Source organism: Molossus molossus, unplaced genomic scaffold (genome assembly GCF_014108415.1).
Source record: "Molossus molossus isolate mMolMol1 unplaced genomic scaffold, mMolMol1.p scaffold_m16_p_2, whole genome shotgun sequence".
NCBI classification, from domain to species: domain Eukaryota; kingdom Metazoa; phylum Chordata; class Mammalia; order Chiroptera; family Molossidae; genus Molossus; species Molossus molossus.
In genome coordinates, this window is record NW_023425355.1 from 35,371,548 (window position 1) to 35,398,224 (window position 26,677).

At 39.0% G+C, this 26,677-nt stretch overlaps 1 protein-coding gene across 2 annotated transcripts in view; it reads left to right on the top strand.

The window, feature by feature from the left end:
- The window catches only part of VSIG1 (V-set and immunoglobulin domain containing 1), a 36,126-nt gene extending 10,361 nt beyond the window's left edge, over positions 1 to 25,765 (top strand). The window contains exons 3-8 of one of the 2 annotated variants that reach the window (XM_036271658.1): positions 2,634 to 2,741; positions 13,657 to 13,855; positions 20,064 to 20,219; positions 20,623 to 20,742; positions 23,943 to 24,090; positions 25,435 to 25,765. In XM_036271658.1, the coding sequence (XP_036127551.1) occupies positions 2,634 to 2,741; positions 13,657 to 13,855; positions 20,064 to 20,219; positions 20,623 to 20,742; positions 23,943 to 24,090; positions 25,435 to 25,765 (1,062 nt within the window). The remainder of the gene's footprint in view (positions 1 to 2,633; positions 2,742 to 13,656; positions 13,856 to 20,063; positions 20,220 to 20,622; positions 20,743 to 23,942; positions 24,091 to 25,434) is intronic. The other variant, XM_036271659.1, reaches the window with a different exon arrangement.
- Positions 25,766 to 26,677: the final 912 nt, after the last annotated feature.

The following is a 26,677-nucleotide window of genomic DNA, read 5'->3' on the forward strand; positions in this document are numbered from 1 at the left end:
ATGGTATAACAGCAATACTCTTCTATATGTCTCATGGGAAATCAACTCATACACAGTATGTAACAATACTTGGAAAAGAATATAAAGTCCTGTAAGTTTTTACCCCTGTAAACACTGTTACCAACATTAGCAGCAGCAGCAGCAGCATAAATCCACCAGTTTCCATCATCCAAAACATCCTGACCCAAGACCTCACATGTTGCAGTCAAATAAGAGAGAAGGCTGCTCTGTTAGATTGTGGATGACAATAATCATGTGATGTTTCTTACTTTCTAAAAGTTACATGCCTAACTAGTTTTATTTCAGTATATTCTTCCTCTGTAAGCCTAAAGTCCTTCTCATTTTGCCAGTAGGGGCTGAATTTAGAGAGAACTTGATAATATATATTTAATTTTTTTAAAATATTTGGTCCTCAAATCAAGATGTCTTCAACTGCCTGGAGGCCAGGCCAGAGCAGTCTGAATTCATAAACACAAATTCTTCTTCATGCCTTCTCTGACACTTGAATTTACAAGCTCACCTCTTAGTTGAACTATGTGGTTAGTGAGGAGCTCAGAGATGCAGGTTCAAATGATCTTTTGGCCAACGATGAGTTTTTTCTAGACCTGGAAATACAGATGAAGAAGGTATAGGTTGTTGAACTGACTGTAGCTTGAGCTCAGGACATCTCTTAGAGCAACTTTAGAAAGGAAATCTATTAACAAATAAGTATTTTAAATTTTTCCCTTTATTAATTTTAGAGAGAGAGGAAAGGAGAGGGAGAGAGAGATAGAAACATTGACGAGATAGAACATTAATTAGTTTCCTCCTGCATGTCCCCCACTGGGGATTTGGCCCACAACCTGGGCATGTGCCCTGACCTGGAATCAAACTGGTGACCTATTGGTGCATGGGTCAACGCTCAACCACTGAGCCACACCAGCCGGCCCAAATAAGTATTTATTAAGTAGCTTATTTACTTGTCATTTACCTCATTCTTCAAAATGTCTGATATAGTCAGGGCAAATAATTTAAGTTATCTACTCTTTGGGGATAGCCAAATTAAAGGAGGTTTTCTGCACTGAACTACTTGATCAGTGAAAAAATGCTCCTTCATCATAAAATATTCTAGGTGTTTCTTGAAGAGCATGGGGCCTGTGCTATTTGTGTCCTTTAGCCACTTGGAAGACAGGGTGGAGGAGGGACAGCTCTTGGCTTGGAGACAGTGAAAATCACTTCCAAAAAAGGCAAACTTTCCCTTCCCCTTCCTTGCTCCAGGAAGATCTCCATTCTAACTATCCTTCGGTCTCTACATCCAGAGAACTTGAATTCCTTCCCATTTTCCTCCATACACTGTAGGCATGTTCTCTCTGCTTTTCCAAATGAGCAATTTTGGAGCCCCAGTGGAAACCTTCTGATGGATGTTAGTTCTACTCCTTGTCCTTCTATTTACTTGCTGGCTGGATGACCTTTCAGAGAATCAGTTTTCCCATCTGTAAAAGGGGGTTACTTACTTACCTCATAGGTTTACTGTGAATATCTTTTTCATTTTTAAATTTTTATTAAATTTATTGGGGTAACATTGATTAATAGGATCATATAGGTTTCAGGTGTAGATTTCTATGATACATGATCTGTATATTGCACTACGTGTCCACCACCCAAAGTCAAATCATTTTCTGTCACCATATATTAGGTGCACTTCATCCCCCATGTCCCATCCCCTCCCTCTGGCAACCACTACACTGCTGTTTTTGTCCATGTGTTTCAGTTCCATATCCCACATATGAGTGAAATAATATGGTTCTTAGCTTTTCTTTGACTGACTTTATTACACTTAGTGTAATAGTCTCAAGATCCATCCATCTTGTCGCAAATGGCAGTATTTTGTCTTTTCTTATGACTGAGTAGTATTTCATTGTGTTTACGTACCACATCTTTATCCAATCCTCTGTCACAGGACACTTTGGTTGTCTCCATGTCTTGTCTACTGTGAATAATGCTGCAATATTTAATGAGATGATGCTTGTGAAGCACTAGGAAACTTTCTACATAGTAACCATTCAATGAATGTGAGTTATTATTATCAGCAACACTATTCGCAAAAACGGTGATTTTGAAAAATTCTTATCCCATCCACATCCCCGGATCATGGGCACTAGGGAACCCATCGCAACAAGAAACACTTAGTACAGCTGGTAAGTGGGACAGAACTCGGGGGAATCCTGGCCCAGAATTGGTTTCCAGTTTCACTGATTTCCAGGTCCCTGTGTGGGAGGGGTCAGGCCCCTTCTCTGTTTATTCCTTATCCTTGAACAGAGTACCTGCTCAACAAAGTGGTTGCAGCTATCTTCCCTTGAGATGGCATTTTCCAAAATAAAAATTTGGCTTCTACTTGAATTTTTTTTCCTCTTTGAGCACTTCCATGCATTCAGAATTCTGTAGAGAATTTGTATGTTAATCTAGGAATGGCTGGTAGGATTTTTGGAGGATGATAAAAGGAGACTGCTGTGTTATTAGAAAATTCTGTGATTTATGGGAGTAAGATGTTGCCAGATTGACCACTGAGTGATTCAATTCAACTCCTGGGTTGATGTGGCTGTATACCATTTAGCATTCGGCTCTCAGATCCACCCATTTCTGCTCAAACACAGCACAGCCCGTGCCTCAATACCGAGGGTATGGAGGAAAAGGCAGTCAGTCAGTGTCTAAAAATGGCGTATGCAAGAGACGATCGGGGAAGATGTAGCTGGACCTCTCAGGTAAGAACACCTATTGGTGTAATACTGGACCACTTCATTGTTTGGAGTCTGTAAGGCAATGGCGCTAGCTTTTAGGAATGGGAAGGGAGGATCTGAGTTTGGTAACAATACAGATAAGCACAAACCCCTGAGTTTGCCTTCTCATGCCCATGTCTGGAATTCTTTTGAGCCTCCTCCAAAAGGCTCAAGGCCTTATTGCTGCCCTGTTGAGCAGGGCAGTAACCAACTCTTATCATACACTCATATTCTCCTCCTCTCTCCAAATCATTGTTACAAAGGAGCAATTGACTCCAAGGCCTAGTGTTTCTCAATACCCATGGGAGGATGTTATTTCTTATTGGCTATCTCCTCTAGGGGGGTTCCTTTGGTGAATGAGATCTACAGAAGTATCCCACAAATCTTCCAGCCAGAGAGGCCATGATATTCATTAGCATGGTCCTCCTCTTAGAGAAGCTTTCCTCTTGGAAGACATGGACAGCTTCAGTTGATCACTTCCTCAGTAGGGAATCTTAGTTGAAGAATCTAGTTTCCAGGACAGGCAAGCTAGCATGGAAGTTTTGGGTGGTCTGGTGCCCCTCTGATCACAACAGTGGCCTCCTCTTCCACCCAGCCAGTCATTGGTGAAACTCCAGAGACCTCCGCTGTCTATGAATAGAACAGGCATTGATCCTACTTAGCATGGGTCTCTCAAACAATATTTACTTTTCTAAAATATCCATAGTGAAAGAAACCCTTTGCCATCCTCATCTCCCCAGCACATATAGAGTGTGGACAACTTTTTTCCATAATCTGCTGGTTACATTTCTTCTGTGTGAAATCTCAGCTCCCCTAGTACAGTCCAGAGAAAATTCTGGGCTTGAAACCATTGCTACCCTACACTCACCCTGCTTCTGTGGCTCAGCCCTTTATGAACAGTGCAGGAAAGCAAGAACCTGGAGGGGAAAGAATGGGTGGTTTGCTGTGTACTTCTATGCCCTCCACATTTCCAAAAGAACCGACAAAATCAGCTTTGAATGCTAAACACATTAACTGCAACTCAGACTCAAACAGAAAGCAGACTCAATTCTTTCAAACCTTTTGTTTATACTCCGGCCTCTAATTAGAGAGCAGTGTCATGAAGCTGAAGAAAGAATCTTTTTTGACAAATCTGGCTCCTAGCTGCATGGCCTCATGTGAATAGGAACTTGGCACAGTAGGAGAGGAAAGGCTGTTATTGCAGCTGGCAGACATTGAATGCATCGTGTGGTGAACATACTCGGCTTGGGAAGAAGCATCATGCCAATGAATAGCAGCAGTTGGCAGAAGAAGGGTCAGGCTGGAGTAGGGGATGGAATAGCCCCAAAAAGGGAAGGTTGCCTGGGGATCATCTTCCTTGCCTAAGTCAGAATTGTAAGTGCCATTCCAATATGTTCAGTGGGAATCGGGAGGTCTGAATTCCAGGTCTGACTATAAATTGTGTGACCTTGGGAAAATCACTTCCTGGAGGAGTCTTAGTGTCCTTTTCTGTAGTATAGGAGGATGAATCAGAGGTTGCAAACTAGAGGACTCTGGGCCTGATTTGGTCAGTATATGCATGTTGGATGGCCAACCCAGTATTTTGTTTGTTTCCACACTTTGAAAATCTTGATTGTATTGGATCCCTTGTTCACCACAGGCCCCACAACTCTCTGATCTTAACACTATCCCCTAGTCATTCCTCCCAGCCATTTACCATATTTTCATATCCATTTGGCTCCATAAGGCTCCTCGACCTCAGAAATCATGACTAAGTGATCTCTCAGGGGTCTTATATCAAATATGTTATTATGATTCCGCATTTAGCCTCTAACATCACCAATGAACAGACAGAGAGGACCCTGGAGGGAAAGTAGGGAAGTCTGCCATAAACACAACCACAAAGGGTGAGTGGGCATTAAATGAATAAGTACCACTTAAGGAATCACTTGGATGGATTTCCTTAAAGCAGACCCCCCCATCCCTGTCTGCCAAAGATGTGGCTTATTGAACATCCATGGCTTTTCCTGAACCTCAATCACTTTAACCTGTAAATTGACCATATACTTTCTTTGAAAAGTGTAAAAGCATCACAGGGTCATGGCCACGCCTTGATCATTGTTCAGCTTTGGTTTTTAAAAAACTTATTCTTTTGTGGAAAATGGAATCAAGTTGCAGTCCTTCCTACATGATTAGATAAGCAGGTTAAGGAAAACATTTTATTCTTTTTTCTTTATAAGGACAGTGTGACAGTGTGGACTTCCCCTAACAGAAAGTCCCTTTATCTATGTATCTGGCCACTGAGTAGCTCTGGACACTTTCCTTCTTACACAGCAACCTGAGACCAAGCCCTTTACCATTTAGGGCTCTATTGTTCTCTCTACTTACCCTATCCTGTCCCTGACACCCTTTAGTATTATTTATGAGAGGGCAAAATATAAGCTATAGTGTAAGGAGCTAGGATAGAAGGGTTGGTGAAGGTCCTTTTCATAGAGAAGTTACAAGTTGAGGCCTCATGATTATTTGATCATTTCGCCTTGATTCTTGCCCAACTGGGAGACTTTTAATGACTTATTTTCATGTCCTAGTCTTGGCATAAAACACACACTCTTGGCCCCTGATCTCTGCAGAAACAAGGTCATTTCACCTAGAGATCCTCTGAGATTTACTCTGAGTCATAGGCAAAACTGATGTCATATTTCATTGTGATGTCTTCAAACCTCAGTATAAAACACACTGCCCTACCCCCAGTCTTCCTGGGAGCAGGGGCACCTGCCAGATGTTGAAGTTGTAAAGGACTTGCTTCCTTGATGGACTTCAGGCTGTGTTCCAGGTAAGAGTCCACAGGGTCTTTAATTGTTGATTAGAAAGTAAATAAGCCCAATGCTGGCTAGTAAATGGAAAGCTGGATATCTTGGGTGTTAAATGAAGGGAATAGACATTTGACGAGTTGAACTTCCTCCTGGCTGACTTGGATACCTTAACACTGGCCTTCTGGTTTGTCAGTAAAACAAGACCCCTCTAGGGGCAAAAGTTAGTAATTTCAGTAGGTGTGAATGGATGAATTGAATTATAAATAACTCATTTATATGTCAGGAAAGAAAGCTAGTTGATGTTAGAGAACTGGAAGAGACAGACAAGCTATCTCTTTAAATATAATTTTTTCTTTGAATTTTCCCTCAGAATCTACCTTTCTGCTTTAGTTTTAAAATATATTGACTTTCTGTTTGAAGGACACTACTTTTGAATTTTCTAGACAATATCTTTTGGTTTGCCAATTACCTTTCCTCTGGCATTAGCCTATTAAGGTAAGGAGCACTGGAAAAGGAATTAGAAGAACTAGGTTCTAGAACTGTTCAACTGTAAACTTCTCTTCACTTCAATTTCTTCCATAAAGTGAGGAGAGTGAATTAAATGAACCATAGGCTTTTCAAGTAGATTTTATGAAAATATTAATTAGTTCCACTGGATCAGGACATTAACTGTTTATTGAATAACAAATATCATTTCAATTATACACATTTGTATGAAACTAACAAAGTATGTACATAGACTGTCTATATCAGCAGTTCTCAACCTGTGCATTGCAACCCCTTTGGGGGTTGCAGGACCCTTTCACAGGGGTGGCCTAAGACATAACAGTAGCAAAATTACAGTTATGAAATAGCAACAAAAATAATTTTATGGTTGGGGTTTGCCACAACATGAGAAACTGTATTAAAGGGTTGCGGCATTACGAAGGTTGAGAACCACTGGTCTATATTATGAAGAAAACTTAGGGATCAGTGATTCCAAAGCATCAGTCATTCATGTCTTGAATTTATGATTTTTGTTATAATTGTGCACACAAGCAGTATTATTTAATGTTTTATATACTGGCTTGTTTTCTTAAAAATGTTTAAATATCTATCTTAGTTTTTTTTAATTTTTATTAATTTATTTTTGTTACAGGTGTTTCTCCTTTTTTCCCCGATTGACACCCTCCTCCCCATCCCCCCACCCCGTACCTAACTTTTTTGTCCATGTCAATCTGTTATGCATACATGTATATAAGTTCTGTGGTTTATCTCATCCCTCCCCCCACCACCCCCTATTAGGATTGTCAGTCTATACTCTACTTCCACATCTCTGGGTCTACCCTATTCCTCAGACTGTTATGTTCATTATATTCCTCAAATAAGTGAGATCATGTAATATTTGTCCTCTCTGCTTGACTTGTTTCACTTAGGATAATACTTTCCAGCTACCTCCATGTCCTCTCAAAGGATACGAGATCTTTCTTTCTTACCACTGCATAGTACTCCATTTGTCTACTGATGGATACTTGGGCTGTTCCCAGATCTTAGCTATTGTAAATAGTGCTGGTATGAACATGGGGGTACATATACTCTTTCTGATTGGTGTTTCAGGCTTCTTAGGGTATATTCCTTGAAGGGGGATCACTTGGTCAAATGGAAGTTCAATTTTTAATTTTTTGAGGTAACATCATAGTGTTTTTCATAGTGGCTGCACCAGTCTGCATTCCCACCAGCAGTGCACTAGAGTCCCCTTTTCTCCACACCCTCGCCACACTTGTTGTTTGATGATTTGTTGATGGCGGCCATTCTGGCAGGAGTGAGGTGATACCTCATTGTTGTTTTAAATTGCATCTCTCTGATGATTAATAATGTTGAGCATTTCTTCATATGTCTCTTGGCCATTTGTATGTCCTATTTGTAGAGGTGTCTAATTAGTTCCTCTGCCCATTTTTTAATTGGGTTCTTTGTCTTCCTTTTATTGAGCTGTATGAGCACTCTATATATTTTGGAAATTAATCCCTTACCTGATGTATCATTGACAATTATGCTATCCCATACAGTGGATTGCCTTTCCATTTTGATGATTGTATCTTTGCTGTGCAGAAGCTTTTGAGTTTGATGCAGTCCCATGTGTTCATTTTCTCCTTTGTTTCTGTTGCCTTAGGTGATATATCAGTGAAAATTCTGATGCATATGATGTCTGAAATTTTGTTGCCTACATTTTCTTTCAGGATTTTTATGGATTCGCAAGTCACATTTAAGTCTTTCATCCATTTTGAGTTTATTCTTGTGTATGGTGTAAGTTGATGGACTAGTTTCATTTTTTTGCATGTAGTTGTCCAATTTTCCCAACACCATTTATTAAAGAGGCTGTCTTTACTCCATTGTATGTTCTTGCCTCCTTTGTCAAATATTAATTGAGCATAATGTCTTAGATCCATTTCTGGGTTCTCTGTTCTGTTCCACTAGTCTATATGTCTGTTCCTGTGCCAGTACTAGGCTGTTTTGATTACAGTAGCTATGTAGTACAACCTGATATCTGGTATTGTGATCCCACCTACTTTGTCCTTTTTTTTTTTCAAGATTGCTGTGGCTATTTGGGGTCTTTTTGGTTCAATATGAACTTTTGAAGTATTTGTTCTAGTTCTGTGAAGTATGTCATTGGTATTTTGATGGGGATTGCATTGAATCTATTGATTGCTTTGGGTATTATGTACATTTTAATGATGTTAATTCTTCCAATCCATGAACATGGTATGTGCTTTCATGTTTTTATATCTTCCTCCATTTCTTTTTTCAATGTCCTGTAGTTTTCTGCAAATAGTTCCTTTACTTCTTTGGTTAAGTTTATTCCTAGGTATCTTAATTTTTTTTTTGCCACATTGGTAAATGTGATTGTTTTTTTAGTTTCCCTTTCTGTGTGTTCATCATTAGTGTATAAGAATGCCATCAATTTCTTGATGTTAATTTTGTATCCTGCTACTTTGCCAAATTCATTTATTAAATCTAGTAGATTTTTGATGGAGTCTTTAGGGTTTTCTATGTATAATATCATGTCATCTCTAAATAATGACAGTTTTACTTCCTCCTTTCCAATTTGGATCCCTTTTATTTTTTCTTCCTCTCTGATTGCAGTGGCTAAGACTTCCACTACTATGTTAAATAAGAGTGGTGATAGAGGCATCCCTTTCTTGTTCCTGTTCTAAAGAAAAATGCTTTTAGTTTCTGCCCATTGAGTATGATGTTGATTGTAGGTTTTTCATATATGGCCTTTATTATGTTGAGATATGATCCTTCTATTCCCACATTGCAGAGCGTTTTTATCAGAAATGGATGCTGGACTTTGTTGAATGCTTTTCCAGCATGTACTGATATGATCAGGTGGTTTTTAGTCTTCATTTTGTTTATGTGGTGTATCACATTTATTGATTTGCGAATATTGTACCAGTCTTGCATCTGTGGGATGAATCCCACTTGGTCATGGTGAATATATTTTTTGATGTATTGCTGGATTCTATTTGCTAGTATTTTGTTCATGATTTTGGCATCTATGTTCATCAGGAATATTGGCCTGTAGTTTTCTTTCTTTGTAGTATCTTTTTCTAGTTTTGGAATTAGAATTATGCTGTCTTCATAAAATGAGTTTGGAAGTCTTCCTTCTTCTTGAATATTTTAAAATAGTTTGAGGAGAATGGGTGTTAGTTCTTCTTTGAATGTTTGGTAAACCGCCCTGTGAAGCCCCTGGGCCTGGGCTTTTGTTTGCTGGGAGAGTCTTGATTACCTCTTCAATTTTCTTAGTTGTTACTGGTCTGTTCAAATGTTAAATCTCTTTCTGGTCCAGTTTTGAGAGACTATGCATTTCTAGAAATTTAACCATTTCGCTTAGATTGTCGAATTTATTGCCATATAATTGTTCGTAGTATTTGTTAACAATCCTTTGTATTTCTATGGTGTCAGTTGTCACTTCTCCTATTTTATTCTGATTTTGTGTATTTGGGTTCTCTCTCTTTGTTTCTTTGCAAGTCTCGCTGAGGATCCAGCAATCTTGTTTATCTTTAAAAAACAACAACAACAACAAAAAAAAAACAGCTCTTTGTTTCATTGATTCTTTGAATTTTTTGTTTTTGGTCTCCATGTCATTTATTTCCGCTCTGATCTTTACTATTTCCTTCCTTCTACTTGCTCTGGGGTTTCCTTTTTGTTTGCTTTCTAGTTCTTTAAGTTGTGAGGTTAGATAGTCTATTAGAAATTCATCTTGCTTCTTGAGGTAGGCCCGTAGTAGTTCACTGTCAGAACTACTTTTGCTGCATCCCATAGATTTTGTATTGTCGTGTGTTCATTTTCATTGGTCTCCAGGAAATTTTTAATTTCTTCCTTGACCCATTCATTGTTTAATAACATGCTATTTAGCCTCAATGTGTTCAAATGTCTTAGCATGTTCTTGTTGCAATTGATTTCTAGTTTCATGACATTGTGATCTGAGAAGATGCTTGATATCATATCAATCTTCTTGAACTTGTGGACACTCAGTTTGTTTCCTAACATGTGGTGTATGTTTGAGAATGTCCCATGTGCACTTGAGAAGAATGTGAATTCTGCAGTTTTGGGGTGTAATTCTCTTTAGATATCTATTAAATCCATTTGGTCTAGTGCTTTATTTAGAGTCTCTGTTTGTTTGTTTGTTTTTTCTTGCTAATTATTTGTCTAGAGGATCTATCCAGTGATGTCAGCGGGGTGTTGAAGTCCCCTGCTATGATTGTATTGCTATTGATTTCTCCTTTGAAGTCCTCCAGAAGATTTTAAATATATTTTGGTGCTCCTATATTGGGTGCATATATGTTTACCAAGCTTATATCTTCCTGCTGGATAGATCCTTTCAATATTATGTAGTGGCCTTCTTTGTCTCTAGTTATGGCCTTTATTTTGAAATCTATTTTATCAAATATGAGTATTGCTATCCCAGTTTTTTTTTTTTTTTCTTTTCTGTTTGCTTGGAAGATATTTTTCCATCCCTTCACTTTCAACCTTTATGAGTCTTATGTTGTGAGGTGGATATCTTGTAAACAACATATAAATGAGTCATGCTTTTGTATCCAATCAGCTACTCTGTGTCTTTTTATCAAAGCATTCAATCCATTTACATTTAAGGTGATTATTGATATGTACTTATTTATTGCCATTTTTGTTTAGTGTGGTTCTGTTTTTCTTTCTATTTATTCTATTAATTACAGCAGTCCTTTTACAATTTCTTGTCGTGCTTGTTTAGTTCTAATGTATTCCCTTAGCCTTTTTTTGTCTGGGAAGGTCTTTATTTGACCTTCTATTTTGAATGATAGCCTTGCTGGGTAAAGTAGTCTTGGATTCAGATTCTTGTTTTTCATAACCTTGATTACTTCACGCCATTCTCTTCTGGCCTGTAGTGTTTCTGTTGAGAAGTCAGCTGAGAGCCTTATGGGGGTTCCTTTGTAGGTAACCTGTTGCTTATTTCTTGCTGCCTTTAGGATTCTTTTTTTGTCTTTAATTTTTGGTGTTTTAATTACTATGTGTCTTGGTGTGGCCCTGTTTAGGTTCTTCTTATGGGGCTCTCTGTGCTTCTTGAGCTTGAATGACTCCTTCCTTCACCAAATTAGGGAAGTTTTCTGTCACTATTTCTTCAAATATATTCTCTAACACTTGCTCATTTTCTTCTTCTTCGATGATTCTTATGATGCAAATATTATTACATTTCCTGTTGTCCCACAATTCTCTTAAGCTGTCTTCCTGTTTTTTAATTGTTTTTTCCTTTTGGTTTTCTGCTTGCTTGATTTTTTCTACCCTGTCTTCTAATTCACTGATCCGATCCTCAGCTTCCTCTACTCTGCTGTTTAAACCTTCCAATGTGTTCTTTATTTCTGCTATGTCATTCTTCATTTCTTCTTGGTATTTTTTAATTTCCAATTTGTTGATTTTTAATGTTTCTATGTCTTTACTCATGGTGTTGATATTCTTACTCATGTTGTTGAACTTCCTCAAGATCATGGCTCTGAATCTAGCTCTGTTAACTTGCTTATCTGGGTTTCATTTATCTCATCTTTGGTAGAGGTCTCTTGGTTTTTCATTTGGTATTTGTTTCTTTGTTTCACCATTTTGGCTATCACAGTGGGTTTTGGAGCCTGCCAAATTTTCCCTGTGGGTGTTGGTGTTCTGTTGTTTGTGGCTCCCTCTCCTGAGTTTGGATGAGTGAGGGAGGACCCATGTTGAACACCACTGTCAAGTCTTACTTTCCTTGGTGGAGCTGCAAGCCCAGGAAAGTTCAGTTATCCTCTAGATTTTTGCATGGAGGCTATTAGTCACGGTTACTTGAAGAGCCTTGGGTTTTTGGTTTAATGAAAAACTACCTCAGGTGTTCAGTGTAAGGGGATTTTCCGAGGGTGGGGTAGATACTGGTTGTTAATGAGCCTCAGTTTGCATGTCATTGGCCCATCAGGTGGGGTTGAATCTCTAAGGAAGTGGCCACTGCCTCTTCCCAGAGCCCTGGGAAGAAGTAAGATGACCACCAACCTGTGTGGCTGAAACTCTGCAAAAGCTCTGAGCACCCTCCAAATCCTGAGTGTCCCCACACAGTTCCAGCCCAGTCTTTCCTCCCTCTGCCGGAGCCCAAAGTGAGTGGCTGTGACTATTTTCTTGCTCTGTCCCGGTTCTCTGTGCTGTGGAGCCCCTTGGGAGTTTAACCCCAAGGTTGCTGCTCACAGCTAAGAACACTGATATCCATGGGCTCCCAGCCCTTCTCTTGCACCTCCACAATCCTGCCAGGATCAATTTGGTGTTCCTGGTTATATGGTCCTCGCAAGCTGCTTTTCTGTTACTTTTTCCTGACGATTTGTCTTTATTTTCATTGTAATTCCAGTTTGGTCCTGGGAAATTGTCTGTGTAGCTTCCATTCACTCTGCTGCCATTTTGGAATCTCTATCTATCTTAGTTTCACCCTAAGCAATAATATTCCTGATGTCACAAATTTTATGTGCTAGATATATCTCTTTCTAATAAGTTTTCATTTATGTACCACCTAAATCAACTTATGTGCCTGTACTCGCGGAATACATATCGTACTTAAGAGAACATTGTTCTGATTCTTTATTCAGATGTGGAAACTAAATGTTGGAAAGATTAAATAATTTTGCTTCTTACCACAAAGGAGGTTGCCGTGGAGGCATGACCAGAGGCCACGTCCCCTGACATTGTCACAGAGGTGGATCTGTGGCTAAAACCCAGGTCCTCTGACTCAGAGACCAGGCCTGTACCTCACCATGCTGTTCCCACAGTTGTCATTGTGATATAAATATCCATGTTCTTAAATAAAGATGGGACTAGATTTTAGATCTTTCTTAAGTGTACTGAATAATAACAATAAAAGTCCTTGTGGCTTTGCATAAGTCATTTAATCTTTCTTGGTTTGAATACCCTTATTGAAATAATAATTCCAGTTCTGCTTCCTGCCACACTTTCTAGGCCCTTTTCTGGATTATTTTGTTCTACTCTTACACCACCATTATGAGGAAATGGTACCAGATGATTTATCAGGGGTCTGTCTGCTCTGAAATGTTAATCTCACAGGGTGAAATCAAGTTTGCTTAACCAAAGGAGTATGTGTGTATGAAAGAAGCATGAATATTCTAACTTTCAGGGAAACCAGATAGTCCAGACAGTCCCACTGAATAAATAAATTCAAATTTAAAACATTATAAAGTGGGAGGGGAAAATAATGGTTTTGGATTTCCCATCAGGCATCTGTATCCTGTATGAATTTCATCCAAGTAGACTCATCAGGTGAGCACTTTGATCTTCTAACCTAAGCTTAAGAGTTGAATCCTGTCAGCTTCAGCTGTCTACTGTAAGACAGGCATATGTCTCTGATGATATTACAAAGCTGCTTTAAGCACAAGTGAGGTAATGGCTGTGCACAGCTGTGAGAAAGCTAAAGTGCTCCACTGAGTTGCAAAACCTTTGCCACAGGGACCTGTTCCTGCTGGGGGGAAATATGCTGCTAATCAAAGAAGGTAACTTTAGATAGAGGGAGCCCCCAGGTAGTTTATCTTCGCCCCAGACACTCTCCAGTTCTCATTTCTCTCATTTTTCTGTCCTAGATTTACTATTCTGAAGGTGGACAAGCTGCATCCATTGGGAGATTTAAAGATCGAATTGAAGTGTCCAACGAGCCAGATAACGCATCCATCACTATTTTCCATATGCAACCAGAAGATAGTGGTACCTACACCTGCGATGTTAACAATCCCCCAGATTTTGATGGCAACAATCAAGGCATTCTCACAGTTAATGTGTTAGGTATGAATAATTTTTTTGCCCTTTCTTGAGGCAACTTAGGACATTGAATGAGCCAGGGCATGGTTTACAGTGCCAATTAAGTCCCAGGGATAAATACCCTCCCTGCTCCAATTATCAGGGAACTAGAGACACACCTCCTAACCGAACCCAGATAGCAACACTGAGAAATCACTCATAAAATACATTGAAACAGTTGTCAAAACAAAAGGGCTGCCAAAATGATGGACAGCAGTAGATGACCCAACCTCCAGGGATCCCTATCTCTGAAGGACAATGCACAGTCTCACTAAATGATCATTAGCAACACTTTCATAGGGGACCTCCAATTACAGCCAGTCCTACCTAGGGGAGACAACTGCCAATTTATTACCTTTCTTAAGCCAGCCACAATTTCTACCATTAAATCATTATTTTGAATAAAATAAGGAACGTACCTTTTTAAAAATGCTAACATTATTTGAATTATTTTCCAAATTCCACATATAAGTGAAATTATGGTATTTGTCTCTCTCTGACTTATTCCACTTAGCATAATACCCTCTAAGTTCATTCATATTGTTATATTGTTACAAATGGCAAGATTTCATTCTTTTTTATTTCTAAGTAATATTTCATTGTGTATACATACACAACATCTTCTTTATCCATTCATCTATTGATGGACCAAAACAAGAATAGATCCATAGATACAGAAAACAAACTCTTGGTTGCCAGATAGGAGGGTGTGGGTGTGGGTGAAAAAGGTAAATGGGGAATAAGAGGTACAAAATTCCAGTTAAATGAATAAGCTATAAATATATAGTATACAGCACAAGGAATATAGTCAATAATATTGTAATAACTTGGCATGGTACCAGATAGGTGGTTACTACAACTTAGTGCGGTAATCACATCATAAAGTATATACATATAAAATCATTATTTTATACACTTGAAACTAATATAATACTGTATGCTAGCTATACTTTAATAAAACATTTAAATGTTAACCCTATTTAGAAAAAGGAACATATGTTAAGCCAGAGTTAAGAATCAATTTATTTATATACAAATATGCTTTGTGTGACACTGGGAAAGTTATATCTTCTTCAAATGAATTTGGAGGGGTTCATTTATTCTGTATTTATTGAGTAACTGCTTTGTGCCAGGAGCCGTAAGATTTACACTATTGGAGGCATGGTTATTGCTCTTGGGAAGTTCACAATTGTGGAGATGTCTAGGGCTACTTTCAACCTCTGTTTGAGAAGACAGTGGGGGTTTTGTTTATGTGTTTCAGCTTAGCATGTCCTATGTACAGGCCTTCAGAAGTACTGAAGGGAGGGATGAAAGGGCTGTAAACCCTCACCAACTAACCAGTTGAACTAAGGGCTCTCCCACTTGTAAGTAACCCCAAATGGATATGATCTACTTGCTGTTCTTCTCAAGCTGTGCACATCTATCACAGGAAAGGAGGAACTAGATCCAACCAGTGACTTGATCATTGAGTAGCTTGGAAAAACAGCAATTGGTAACAAGATGACACCTAGAAGAAATATCCAGAGTTGTCTGAGCTTGCCACTCAGGTGATGCCAAAAATGCACTATGTATTTATTGTGAGATGTGCTATAGCATCTATACATCTGGTAATCAAGAGCTGATTTTAAAGAGCAATCATGTTTTTATTTTGCTGAGCCCTGTGCTAGGCACGTGGGGTATAAGGGAAGACAAGAAGTATACACAAGCCCTTTCCTGAGAAAGTTGATGTTCCAGTTTGGAAGGTTAGTCATTTATATGGGAACTAAATGGTCTGTTATAGATGATAGCATGTCAGGCTCTGAGTCAGAAGACCTAGGTTCTAGCTCTTACTTGGCTACTCTGTGGCCTCAGGCAAGTCAGTCCACCTTGTTCTGACCATTTTGAGATGGAGTTATAACTCCTGCCCTGTCTTTACAAGTTTATTATGAGGATTAAATTATATACTGTCCATGTTCAAATAATTTGAGAGATTAGTCCTCTAATGGTTTTCTGTTGCTCGCTGGCTTTGGGTTGTCCTTTTGACCAGAAACAACCTAAAAGAAGCAAAACCTATTTATTTTTGAGCTTGGGAATAATTCTGAGATAGTTAGATAGATATTTTTAAGTTTAAAGTTCAGAGTCTCCCTAATCAATTTTTATAAGAAACTGAGGGTCATTTTTCTCTACAAGTTGTTCTTTCCCATGAGTTCCTACAATGACTGTGTCATGACTTCTCCTTAAGCATCCAGGATCCAGGCAAGGTAAGAGGCAGAAAGGTCTGTGGATTTCTTTGTTCGTGAACTCTCGAAAATTCTATTTTTATAAAATGGCTTAAGAAAAAAAGCATTCTGCCTTGCCGGTGTGGCTCAGTGGCTGAGCATCGGCCCATGGACCAGGAGGTTGCTGATTTGATTCCTGGTCAGGGCACGTGCCCAGGTTGTGCAGGGGGAGGGGGCTCATGCAGGAGGCAGCCAATCAGTGTACTCTCTCATAGATGTTTCTGTCTCTCTCTCCCTCTCCCTTCCTCTCTCTCTCGAATCAATAGAGGAAAAAAAGATTAAAATAAAAAAAGAACAAAAGCATTCTACAAATTAGTGCTTTTTGAAATTTTAAAACTGATTATTTTCTCTAAAAATTGCAGAAGTTGTTTCCAGTTCTTAAATTCCATTGTATATGAGTGCCTATTCTGTTTACCCTGACTGAGGGGTGGGGCATGGTGGGGGCAGGCCAAGGGTGAGAAGAAGTGTTGATATTTCCTTAAAGATTGCTCTTCCTAGCAATGCATCTTTTAGAGACATTTTATTACCCAGTGGTGGACATTGATTGATCCTATGCATTTATTCATTCATGTATACATTCGTTCGACAAACCCTGAGTACATGTTCAGTTACTGTGCTAGGTAATGGTGATGGAAAGATATGAAAGATAGGGTCTGAGCCCTCCAAAAGTTCAAAGTCTAGTGAGGGAGGCAGATATATAACTTAAAAACTTACAGTGGAGGTAGGAGAGGAGAGCTGAAAGACAGAGGAGAAAGGGCTAAAAGCTGTCTGAGAGACTTGTAGGCTTCCTAGAGAAAGTGACTTTTGTTCTGAATGTTGAAGGATGTGCAAGAGTGTGTAAGGTAGAAAAGGGGCTGAGGTAGCAGGACATAACTTAGGTGAAGGAAACAGCAATGAGCAAAGGCCCAGGTGGTTTGGATGACCATTCATTTGGGGGACTTCCATAAAATATGACGGCTTTGGAAAATGAATTGCTGAAAAATACCCAGCAGAAATTTGAATAATTATTTTGTATGCATTGGGAATGAGCATCATCTTTCTTATGTAATTTGACATATAAAAAGAAAACGATAAATTTAGAAAAGGTTTGAGAATACACTAAAGCATTTTATTTTATTTTCTGAGGTGAGTCTCTTCCTCCCAGCCTAAATCTGTTGAAAGCAATAAAATGAAATGGTAGATCAATGGCTTTGGCAGTAAACATCTAAGTTCTACTGTGAACTTTAACTGGACAGAGTGTCAATTCAATCATGATGCAGTAGTTTTAGAAAATATATAGGTTTGGGATGATGTGCAAAATGATCCACTAAGTCTTTTATTAATAAAAAATAAATAAAACGATCTTTCGTTCTTACAGCTACATAGTATTCCACTGTGTATATGTACCACAGCTTTTTTATCCACTCATCTACTGATGGACACTTGGGCTGTTTCCAGATTTTAGCAATTGTAAATAGTGCTGCTATGAACGTAGGGGTACATATACTCTTTCTGACGACATGGAGGGACCTGGAGAGTACTATCCTAAGGGAAAGGAGCCAATCAGAGAAAGACAAATATCACATAATCTCATTTATTTGTGGAATATAATGAAAAAAAAAAAAGCTGATGAACAAAATAGACCCAGTGACATAGAGGTAGGGTACAGACTGGCAAACCTCAGAAGAGGGGGTTGGAGGGCAGTGAAGAGATAAACCACAGAACTTCTATGCATGGATGCATAATCATGGACATAGACAACAATGCTGGGGATGGGTAGGGGGGATCGGGAGGAGGCTGTCAATGGGAGAAAAGGAGAAACATTTGTAACCAAAATAACTAAAAATAATTTAAAAATTAAAAATGAATAGATAAATAAAAGGAGAAAAACATGTTCGGCAAAAAATAAATAAATAAATGCCTATCTGGCTTTGATTCTGGGCTCAAGAAATGAATGCAGGTAATTGAGATTTTTGTCCATCATTTAGTGCAATCCTAGTGTCTGACTCTGTGTTAAGATACCCCATTTAACTTTCTGCTCAAATTGCTCTATTCTGTAAGGTTATAAATTCGTCATACTTTTAAAAATGCAGTATATAGATTTAGTGATAGTTGCAATGGACTTCTGGTGAAATAGTCTTGTTTAGGATAGGCATATCCAATGAGTTGTCCCCATCTGAGAAAATCAGTGGAAAGGAAGAGAGAATAAAGAGGTAAATAGAAAAATACTCCTTTTAATTAAAAGACACTTGTTTAAAAGATAGAGATGGTGAAGTGTTTCAAAGAGCTATAGCTATATCCATCTGTTTACTTGCTCATGTGAACAATGGGTTAGAATCTAAGATTGGAAGATTATCTTCAGTATCAAGCTATAAAATGTGGCAGTAGGAATTAGTCCTACCCATCCATGGCCAACAGCAATTTCATGTGCAAGTCTCTATAAATATGATTTTATTTATATAAATACAATATATTTGGATTAGCCAGAGATCAGATAATCTCTTGTTCACATTTTACAGATGAGTCAACTGAGGTTTGGCTACATTAGGTTACTTGCCTAAACACATTTATGGTAAAGTTGTAGAGCCAGTATTCTGTGTGGATCCAGAGCTCTGTTCTTAACTGCTACTTTTCAAGTCAGATCAGAGAGCTGGGAAGTCTGGAGCATTTAAGGTCTGACTAGCCTAAGTTAGAGAACTTATGTCTTTGGAGGGCTTTAAGTCCAAAATAAGATCTTGAAGGTGAGTTGGAAAGTATCGATATTCAGATCCTTATCTTTCTGTCAGACTAATGTCAGAAAAACCTGTGAGCTCTAAGATGAGTGGAGAGGTTCTGATTCTCAGTTTCCCACGGGACTTCTCCACTAAGGTGTTTTATAAGCAGTTAAAATTCAGTATGTCCCAAACTGACCTTATCCTCACCCCTTCCTCCTCCTCACTCTTTCTCCAAAAACCTGCTCCTCTTCCTGTATTCTTTATCTCAGGGGATAATGGCAAGCTCATATACCCGGCTGTTCAAATCAGAAACCTGGGAATCATCACTGACCCCAAATTCTTCCTCATGCCCCATATCCACTTGGTCATCAAGTCCTGTTGACTTGTTAGTACCTCTTGAATTTGTCTCCTCCTCTCCCTAAGTTCAGGCACCCAAGAGTCAGAGTGATTAAGGTAAAATGTTAAAATGACCATCATCTCTCTTCCACTTAAAGTCCTTCCATGGTCCTCTGCTGTCAGTATAAAATACATGAACTACAAAGCACTCCTGTTTCACCACTACACCCACTCCACTTCAGAACTGTGTCAGAATTAGTTATGAATTTCTGGTGCCTAGTCCAGTGCTGGGAATGAAAAATGAATAAAGATGTCAGTGCTGTAGCATCCCCCCCACCACAGACACACACAACAAATGGGCTTCCCCTACCAATGAATACGCAGGCAAATTCAAACCCTGTAACCATTTTGTGCCATCCCCTGAAGAATAAATTGCAAAAATGACTCATAAAGGTAAAGGAAAAAGAAAAATATGGCACTAATATAACAATTAAAAAAAAAAAAAACAGGTTATCTCAAAATATTTAAGGGTTATATTTTCCTTTAAAACTGCTTCAAGAGTATAAACTATGTTCCTAGTTATTTAGTATTTGCTTACATTTGGTTGCTTTAATAAAGCCATGTTTTAAGACACAATGTGGAAACTCTTGTTTATGGATCTGGGGAGGAGGCAGATGGAAGAGATGCTATTAGAATCTTAATGGTCTGGTGAGTAAAAGCCCCTTGCATCTGAAGTGCTCTACTCCCACCTGGTGGTACAAATAGAAAACTGTCAAAATAAGTTATAAAGAGTAAAAAAAAAAAAAAAGGCAGACTTTCCACAAAATGAATGTGAAGAAGTAACTGCAATTGATACAGACATCCATTCTTCCAACAGCATTTTTACTGGTTGTCATTGCTTTACAGTCAAACCTTCTAAGCCCTTTTGCAGCATTCAAGGAATAGCAGAAACTGGTCGACCTATATCTCTTTCTTGCCACTCGATGCTTGGAACACCTTCCCCTGTGTACTACTGGTATAAACTTGAAGGAAGAGACATCATACCAGTGGAAAACAACGTCAGTAAGTATAGTCCTTAGCAGCCCTTGGCAAGGTATCATGTGTGTGGTGGCTGACAGTATGTGTCTGTGGCCTGCTGTTCATCTTTAGAGATCAGTCTTCTATTTTGGGGGAAGGGAGGTGTAAAAATAATATGTATCTCCTAACAAAATGATTGTAGTCTGGTCTTATCCCCAACTTCTAGAAGTCAAGCCTAGTTTTGGCTCAGAGGTGGTGGGTATGGAGAGAATGGTGTGGTCTTAGTGGGGCTACCTTTGGAATAGTCTCAAGGGGTCTAGTTGGATCCTGCAAACCTCAAGAAAGAGAGGCTAATGTGAGGAAGTGGGTCAGGATTGAATGATCTGCTAATTGACATGATCTCTACCCACATAAAAGATTTCCAAAGTCTATTTCCTGGTTTTGACAGATCCAGCCAACGGGACCTTGGTTATTGGAAATCTGACCAATTTTGAACAAGGTTATTACCAGTGCATTGCAATCAACATCCTTGGCAATAGCTCCTGTGAACTCGATCTAACTGTTTCACGTGAGTTGACCATACAACTTGAACAGTTTCTCCTTAAGTCAAGTATCCTGGGCCTTCCAATCAAGTATATAAATTATTCCTGGTTAGTCCTTTCTGCTTCTCTGGAGATTTTGGTGCTTTCTAGGTTAATATGATGAATTGCCATCCTAATATCTACTGCTAACATAATACTTAATGTGTACCGCACACCACCCCAAAGTGTTTATAAAAATACATTTGTTTAACTGTCACAAAATCTCTAGAAAGTAGGAATTACTATTTAACAAATAAAACAACAGCCTCATTGATAGTACCAGGCTAAATTTTCTTTGTTATGCTGTTGGTAAATCTAGGTGAAACTGTAGCAATCTATGTCAAACAAGGAGCCCACAAACTTTCCAGTTCTTAACTAATTTGTTAAGATCTGCCTCTAATAATAGTAGTAATAAGAACACTCACATCTACAGTCGCAGTAGCTAATATTTGTTGAGTACAAATTATGTGCCAGACACTCAGCCAGGTACTGTGAACATTTCCTCACTCAATCCTCCAACTACCCTATCAAGGAGGCAGAATATATTGTTAGCCTCATTTTACTGAAAGGAAACTGAAGTTCAGGGAAGTAAGTGGCATGCCCAAGATTATCCAGTTAGTAACTAGCAGTGCCAGGATGCCTCTAAATTTCAGCCTTCCAGTTCAAAGGTGCTTGGTCACTAAGCAGACTTGAGGGCCTAGAGTTATCAAATTGGACCAGTCAGGGGCAAGGTCCCATAAGAGATTTTTTGCTACATCTCTCAAAGATTACTTAATACTTAGGATCATGTGATCTATTCATTTTTTTTCTAACTTACTTTGAATCTGCGGTTTCAATATATACAATACACAGGTGACCATCTCCATTACTCTCCTATGAAGCTGAGCTTTCTTCCTTTTCTTTTTGTCCTGATCCAAAAATTTTCCAGCTCCAGGCTACATCTTCATTTTTATATCACTTTCAACTATTTTTAGTCAAAGTGAAGAAACTTTAACTTTTTGGTCTGTCCGTTCTGTGGTCCCATTCTACCTGTTTCTCCCCAGTCTCTTGATCCATTTCTGCTGTTTTTCTCTGGATCTTCCCGAATCCCGTTTTGCCTTTCCAGAGGTATAGTCATACTGCAGATGTAGAGACTCCTAGGATTTGTACTTGAGCCACACTTCCTTTTAAATCCTCTTTCCAGTGATGTTGGCATTTGCCTTTTCCTTCTTGCCTTCCTGCCTTCCTACCTTCCTACCTTCTTGCCTTCCTTCCTGCCTTTCTCCCTGCTTTCCTCAAATATTCACTGAATATTTACTATATGCCAGGGACTGCCCTAGGTAATGGAGAAACAGAGATTAATAAGGTATATGTTGTACAATCAAGGAACTCACAGTTTAGCTAGAGAGATAAACTAATGCTAACATGTGTTAAATGCTATAATAGAGGTCTGCAGGTGTCTATAGGACATTAAATGAGAAATAATTAATTATGCTTATAGAAACAGGACTGGCTTTACCAATTAAGTACTATTTGAGCTGGATCTTGAAGGAACTTTCAAAGTCTGTTTCTTTATCTATAAAATAGGAATAAAGGTGAAAGGAGGTTGAAATATGACAATAGAGCAATAAAACAGCCAGGCCATGCTGGGGGATGAAAATGGAGGACTCCAGAAAGGATGTCTCTGAGGAAAATAAAACAACAACATAAGAAACCTATAGATTATCCAATGTGTTTGAATCTATTAAAAGGAGTTCAATAGTTTTACTGGAAATTTTGGGGATTAATGATAATACATTTTTTAAAATCCATGAATGAGGCCATTATTAACCTCAGAAAAATTTTTAATGTTGTACAAGAGAGGATCATAATAATAATATGTTCTGCAGCTGTGGACAAGATTTACATAATCATAATACTCCAAACTTGATTTAACTACAACTTGTGCTATAACTATACAAGGAAAATGTGGCATGATGTGAGAGAAATGGTGTAAGAGAGTTAAAACTTCAACTTCCAGAGTAGGAAGTCAATAGAAAAGGACCAGAATTGGAAAAGGCAGGACATATTAGAACGAGCATAATAGAAACATGGGGGCAACTTTCAGAAGATTAAAAAAGAGTTAAAAGTAGTTTGTGTCTAGTAATGGGACTCAGAGATTAAGGACTGGTGGTTTTTGTTTTGTTCTTTTGTTAGAAGCCTAGAACAACTGTTTGACTTTCTAGATTATGCACATGTGTTCCTTTAATCATAAAACATTTAAAGAATAATCCAGCAATTCAACTAGCCTTTAGTCTCAAAATATAAGTTGTCTATTTTTTTTATCCTCACCCAAGGACACTTTTGCCTCTATCTTCAGATAGAGCAAGAGGGAGAGAGGGGGGAAGAGAGAGAGAGAGAAACACTGATGTGAGAGAGACACATCGACTGGCCACCACCCACACAACCCCATCCAGGGCCGGGGACAAACTGCAACCAAGGTACGTGCCCTTAGTGGGAACTGAACCTGGGACTCTCTAGTCCACAAGCCAACACTCTAACCGCTGAGCCAAACTGGCCAGGGCTAAGTTGTCTATTCTTATCTGAAGAATAAGAGGTGGATGGAGATGAGCCCGCCTGGAACACAGACATGACCTTTTGGCCTCATGCTCAGCTGAATTATTTCACATGTTAAATTTCTTTATAGACTGATCTAATAAACCAGTTTATGGAATGGGCATATCCCTTTCCAGTGGCCAGACTGTATAAGGCTCAATAGTGAGCATGGAAACTGTGAAGAATGTTTATAGGGACCTACTTGATCTCTTCTCTGGGAAAACCTGGTAGAATGTCCCTGCCTATAACAGAGATCATTTCTCTGGTCACCAGAGTGCAGCTCCATGGTGTGTCCTTCACTGCCCAAGCAAAGACTTAGTGAAGACTCACTTCTCTAAACCCCACTTTGAAAGTGACCCCACCTCTCCCAAGTTGGCATATTTTTTTCTTTATGTGTGTAAATGTGAATGGGTAAACTACAAAGTTGACTCAGCCATCTTTCTTCCCCCTGAATCCAACTGCCAGAGTTCTAGGGGTTTCCATGCTCCCAGATTATGTAAGTCTATTTCCCACTCTATGAATGCCCCAAATATTCCCCACTGGTCACAAAAGTACATCTATGAGGCAGAGACAATATATTTCACCTTACTAACCAGCTGCTTGTATCCTCCAGATCCAGAAGTTGGAATCATTGTTGGGTCCTTGTTGGGTACCCTAGTGGGTGCTGCCATTATCACCTCTGCGGTGTGCTTCGCAAAGAGCAAGTCAAAAGCAAAGGGGAAGGAAAGGAAGAGAAATTCGAAAACCACCACAGAACTCGAGTAAGACCTTAATTTGTTGTCTTTATATGAATATAGACATGTCTCTGGCATATCTCTTTCAGTCAGCTCTTCCTAATCACTCCTTTTAGCATAAGATATCAGGGGTAGCTTTCTGTTCATTCTCACTACTTTTTTTTTTTAAAGGTTGACTTTTTTTTTCTTTTTTATCCTCACCCGAGTACATTTTTTCCAGTTTTTGTTCAGATAGAGTGGGAGGGAGAGAGAGAAAGAGAGAGAGAGAGAAACATCGATGTGAAAGGGACACATTGAGTGGCTGCCACCCGCACGACCCAACCAGGGCCGCTGACAAACTGAAACCGAGGTACATGCCATTAGCGGGAACTGAACCCGGGTCTCTCTGGACCGCAGGCCGACACTCTAACCACTGAGCAAAACTGGCCAGGGCTAAAGGTTGACTTTTTAAATATGTTTTATTGATTTCAGAGAGAGGAAGGGAGAGGGAGAGAGAGATAGAAACATCAGTGATGAGGGAAACATTGATCAGCTGCCTCCTGCATGCCTCCTACTGGGGATCAAGCCTGCAATCCAGGCATGTGCCCTGACCAGGGAATCAAACCTGGGACCTCCTAGTGCGTAGGTCGATGCTCAACACCTGAGCCACACTGCCCAGACATTCTCACTACTTTTATAAAAGAATCATAATGAGTACTGTTTACTGAGTGCTGTCTACCAGACTGTTGTAAGCACTTTACATCAACTTATTTAACCACAATAACCCTTTAGGCCTAAGAAAATGGTTTAATATATCATATAAGTATACTCGTCTTTCTACCAACAGTCATAAAATATAATTTTCAGTATTCTTTGGAACAAGGGGTCCATGAAAAGCAAAAGTGCCTAGGGCCCACAGAAGTCAGAATGTGACCATGCCCACAGCCCATGCTCTTGAGCACTCTGCTATTTCTTCTTGAACGTATATCACACTCGTTCATTTGTTCATCCCGCCATTTCTATGTTCTATAACTATTTATTGGGCATCAACCATGTGCCAAGTATTGTGCTAGATGAAGTAGGAGCTAGAGATACACCCAAGCCATGAATTTGGCTCTTGAAGACCTTACTAGAGATATGGATCCTTTCGCCTTGATATGTTTTCCCACCTTCTAAGGACTGCTTTTTCTCTCTTGAACTCTCATGATATTGTTGAGACATAAAATTTCTGCACCCAAAATGGGGACACATGGTCTAACAGTGAGTCAGAATAACAGAAATCACAGAGGTCCTGAAAAGACTGGGACCTATTGTCACTGAAGCTACAGAGCCTGTGGCTCCACGTGAAATGTCAAACCCTAACTTGGTCTTCTCTGGGTCTTCTTCTTGCAGACCAATGACAAAAATAAACAGAGGTATAGAGTTTGAGACAATGCCACCTGAAGATGTTATTCAACTAGAAGCGACGCAACCTTCCTTCCATGTGGCTGAACCCAACATCACCCTCGGGCCAGATCATGGGCCTATCCCCACGCCTGAGCCTTCCCTGGAGCCTGCCTCAGGACCTGAGCCTGACCTGGTGCCTGAGCTTGAGAACGAGCTGGAGACAGAGCCTGAGCTGGAGCCAGAGCCAGAGCCAGATCCAGAGACAGATCCAGAGCCAGAACCTGGGGTTGTAATTGAGCCCTTGTGTGATGAGGAAAAACCAGTGAATAAGGCATAGGCTGGCAGCCTAAGTACAGTGTTTATCACTAAGGAACCCATTACTAGCATTTAGAAATTAGTTGACCTAACTAATTACCCACTACCTCCCTCCATTCTGACCAACCCTCTTCTAACAAGGTGCTCCTACCATCAATCCAAAATAAACAGGTCAAGATAACTACTAAATAAATGCAAAGGTTCCTGCCTTACTGGTAAAAGTTACTTACAATTTTACTAACACATAAGCATAACTAATGACAAGGCAAGTGATTTCTAATTCAATTCAAAGTGTTTTTGCAACAACAAGTGTAGTGTTTCAGAAAATCTTATTTCTGTATTTTTAGCTATTCTTTGTTACATTATACATGCACAAATGACAAGGTGGCTTTAATTGGATTCAATATTATTTCCAAGATTAGTTCAAGGCTTCCTATTTTTGCATTGACCACTAAGAAAAGAATTCACCATCACCATCTCACAGATTGATTAAAAAACATCTTTAGAAATTCCAGAAAAGACTATGTAAAGTGTCCGTATGGATTTGCACATAGCATTTAAAACTAACTCTTAATATTAATGCTTCATTTATCATATTGGATTTCCCAAGGAAAATCTGAACATAGCAATTTCTTAAATAACCCAATTTTAAGTGCAAAGTATTGTATAGGCAAACAATTCCAAATACAAAGTAATGTACAGGCAAATAATTCCTTTAGTGAACACAAAATGTTACTATCATAGGCGATGTACAATTTAATTTCGAATGAGCTATTGTATTATCACTGTGTCTCATTCTGTCTACTTTGGAAAGGCCAGTTTAGGAAACTATTCTAAATGAACACTTAAGTTCAATTTCAGATAATCTGAACTAATTATTTAATCTGTTTTACTGTTGGGGCACTTCACATTAATGGAGATATCATTCTTGTAT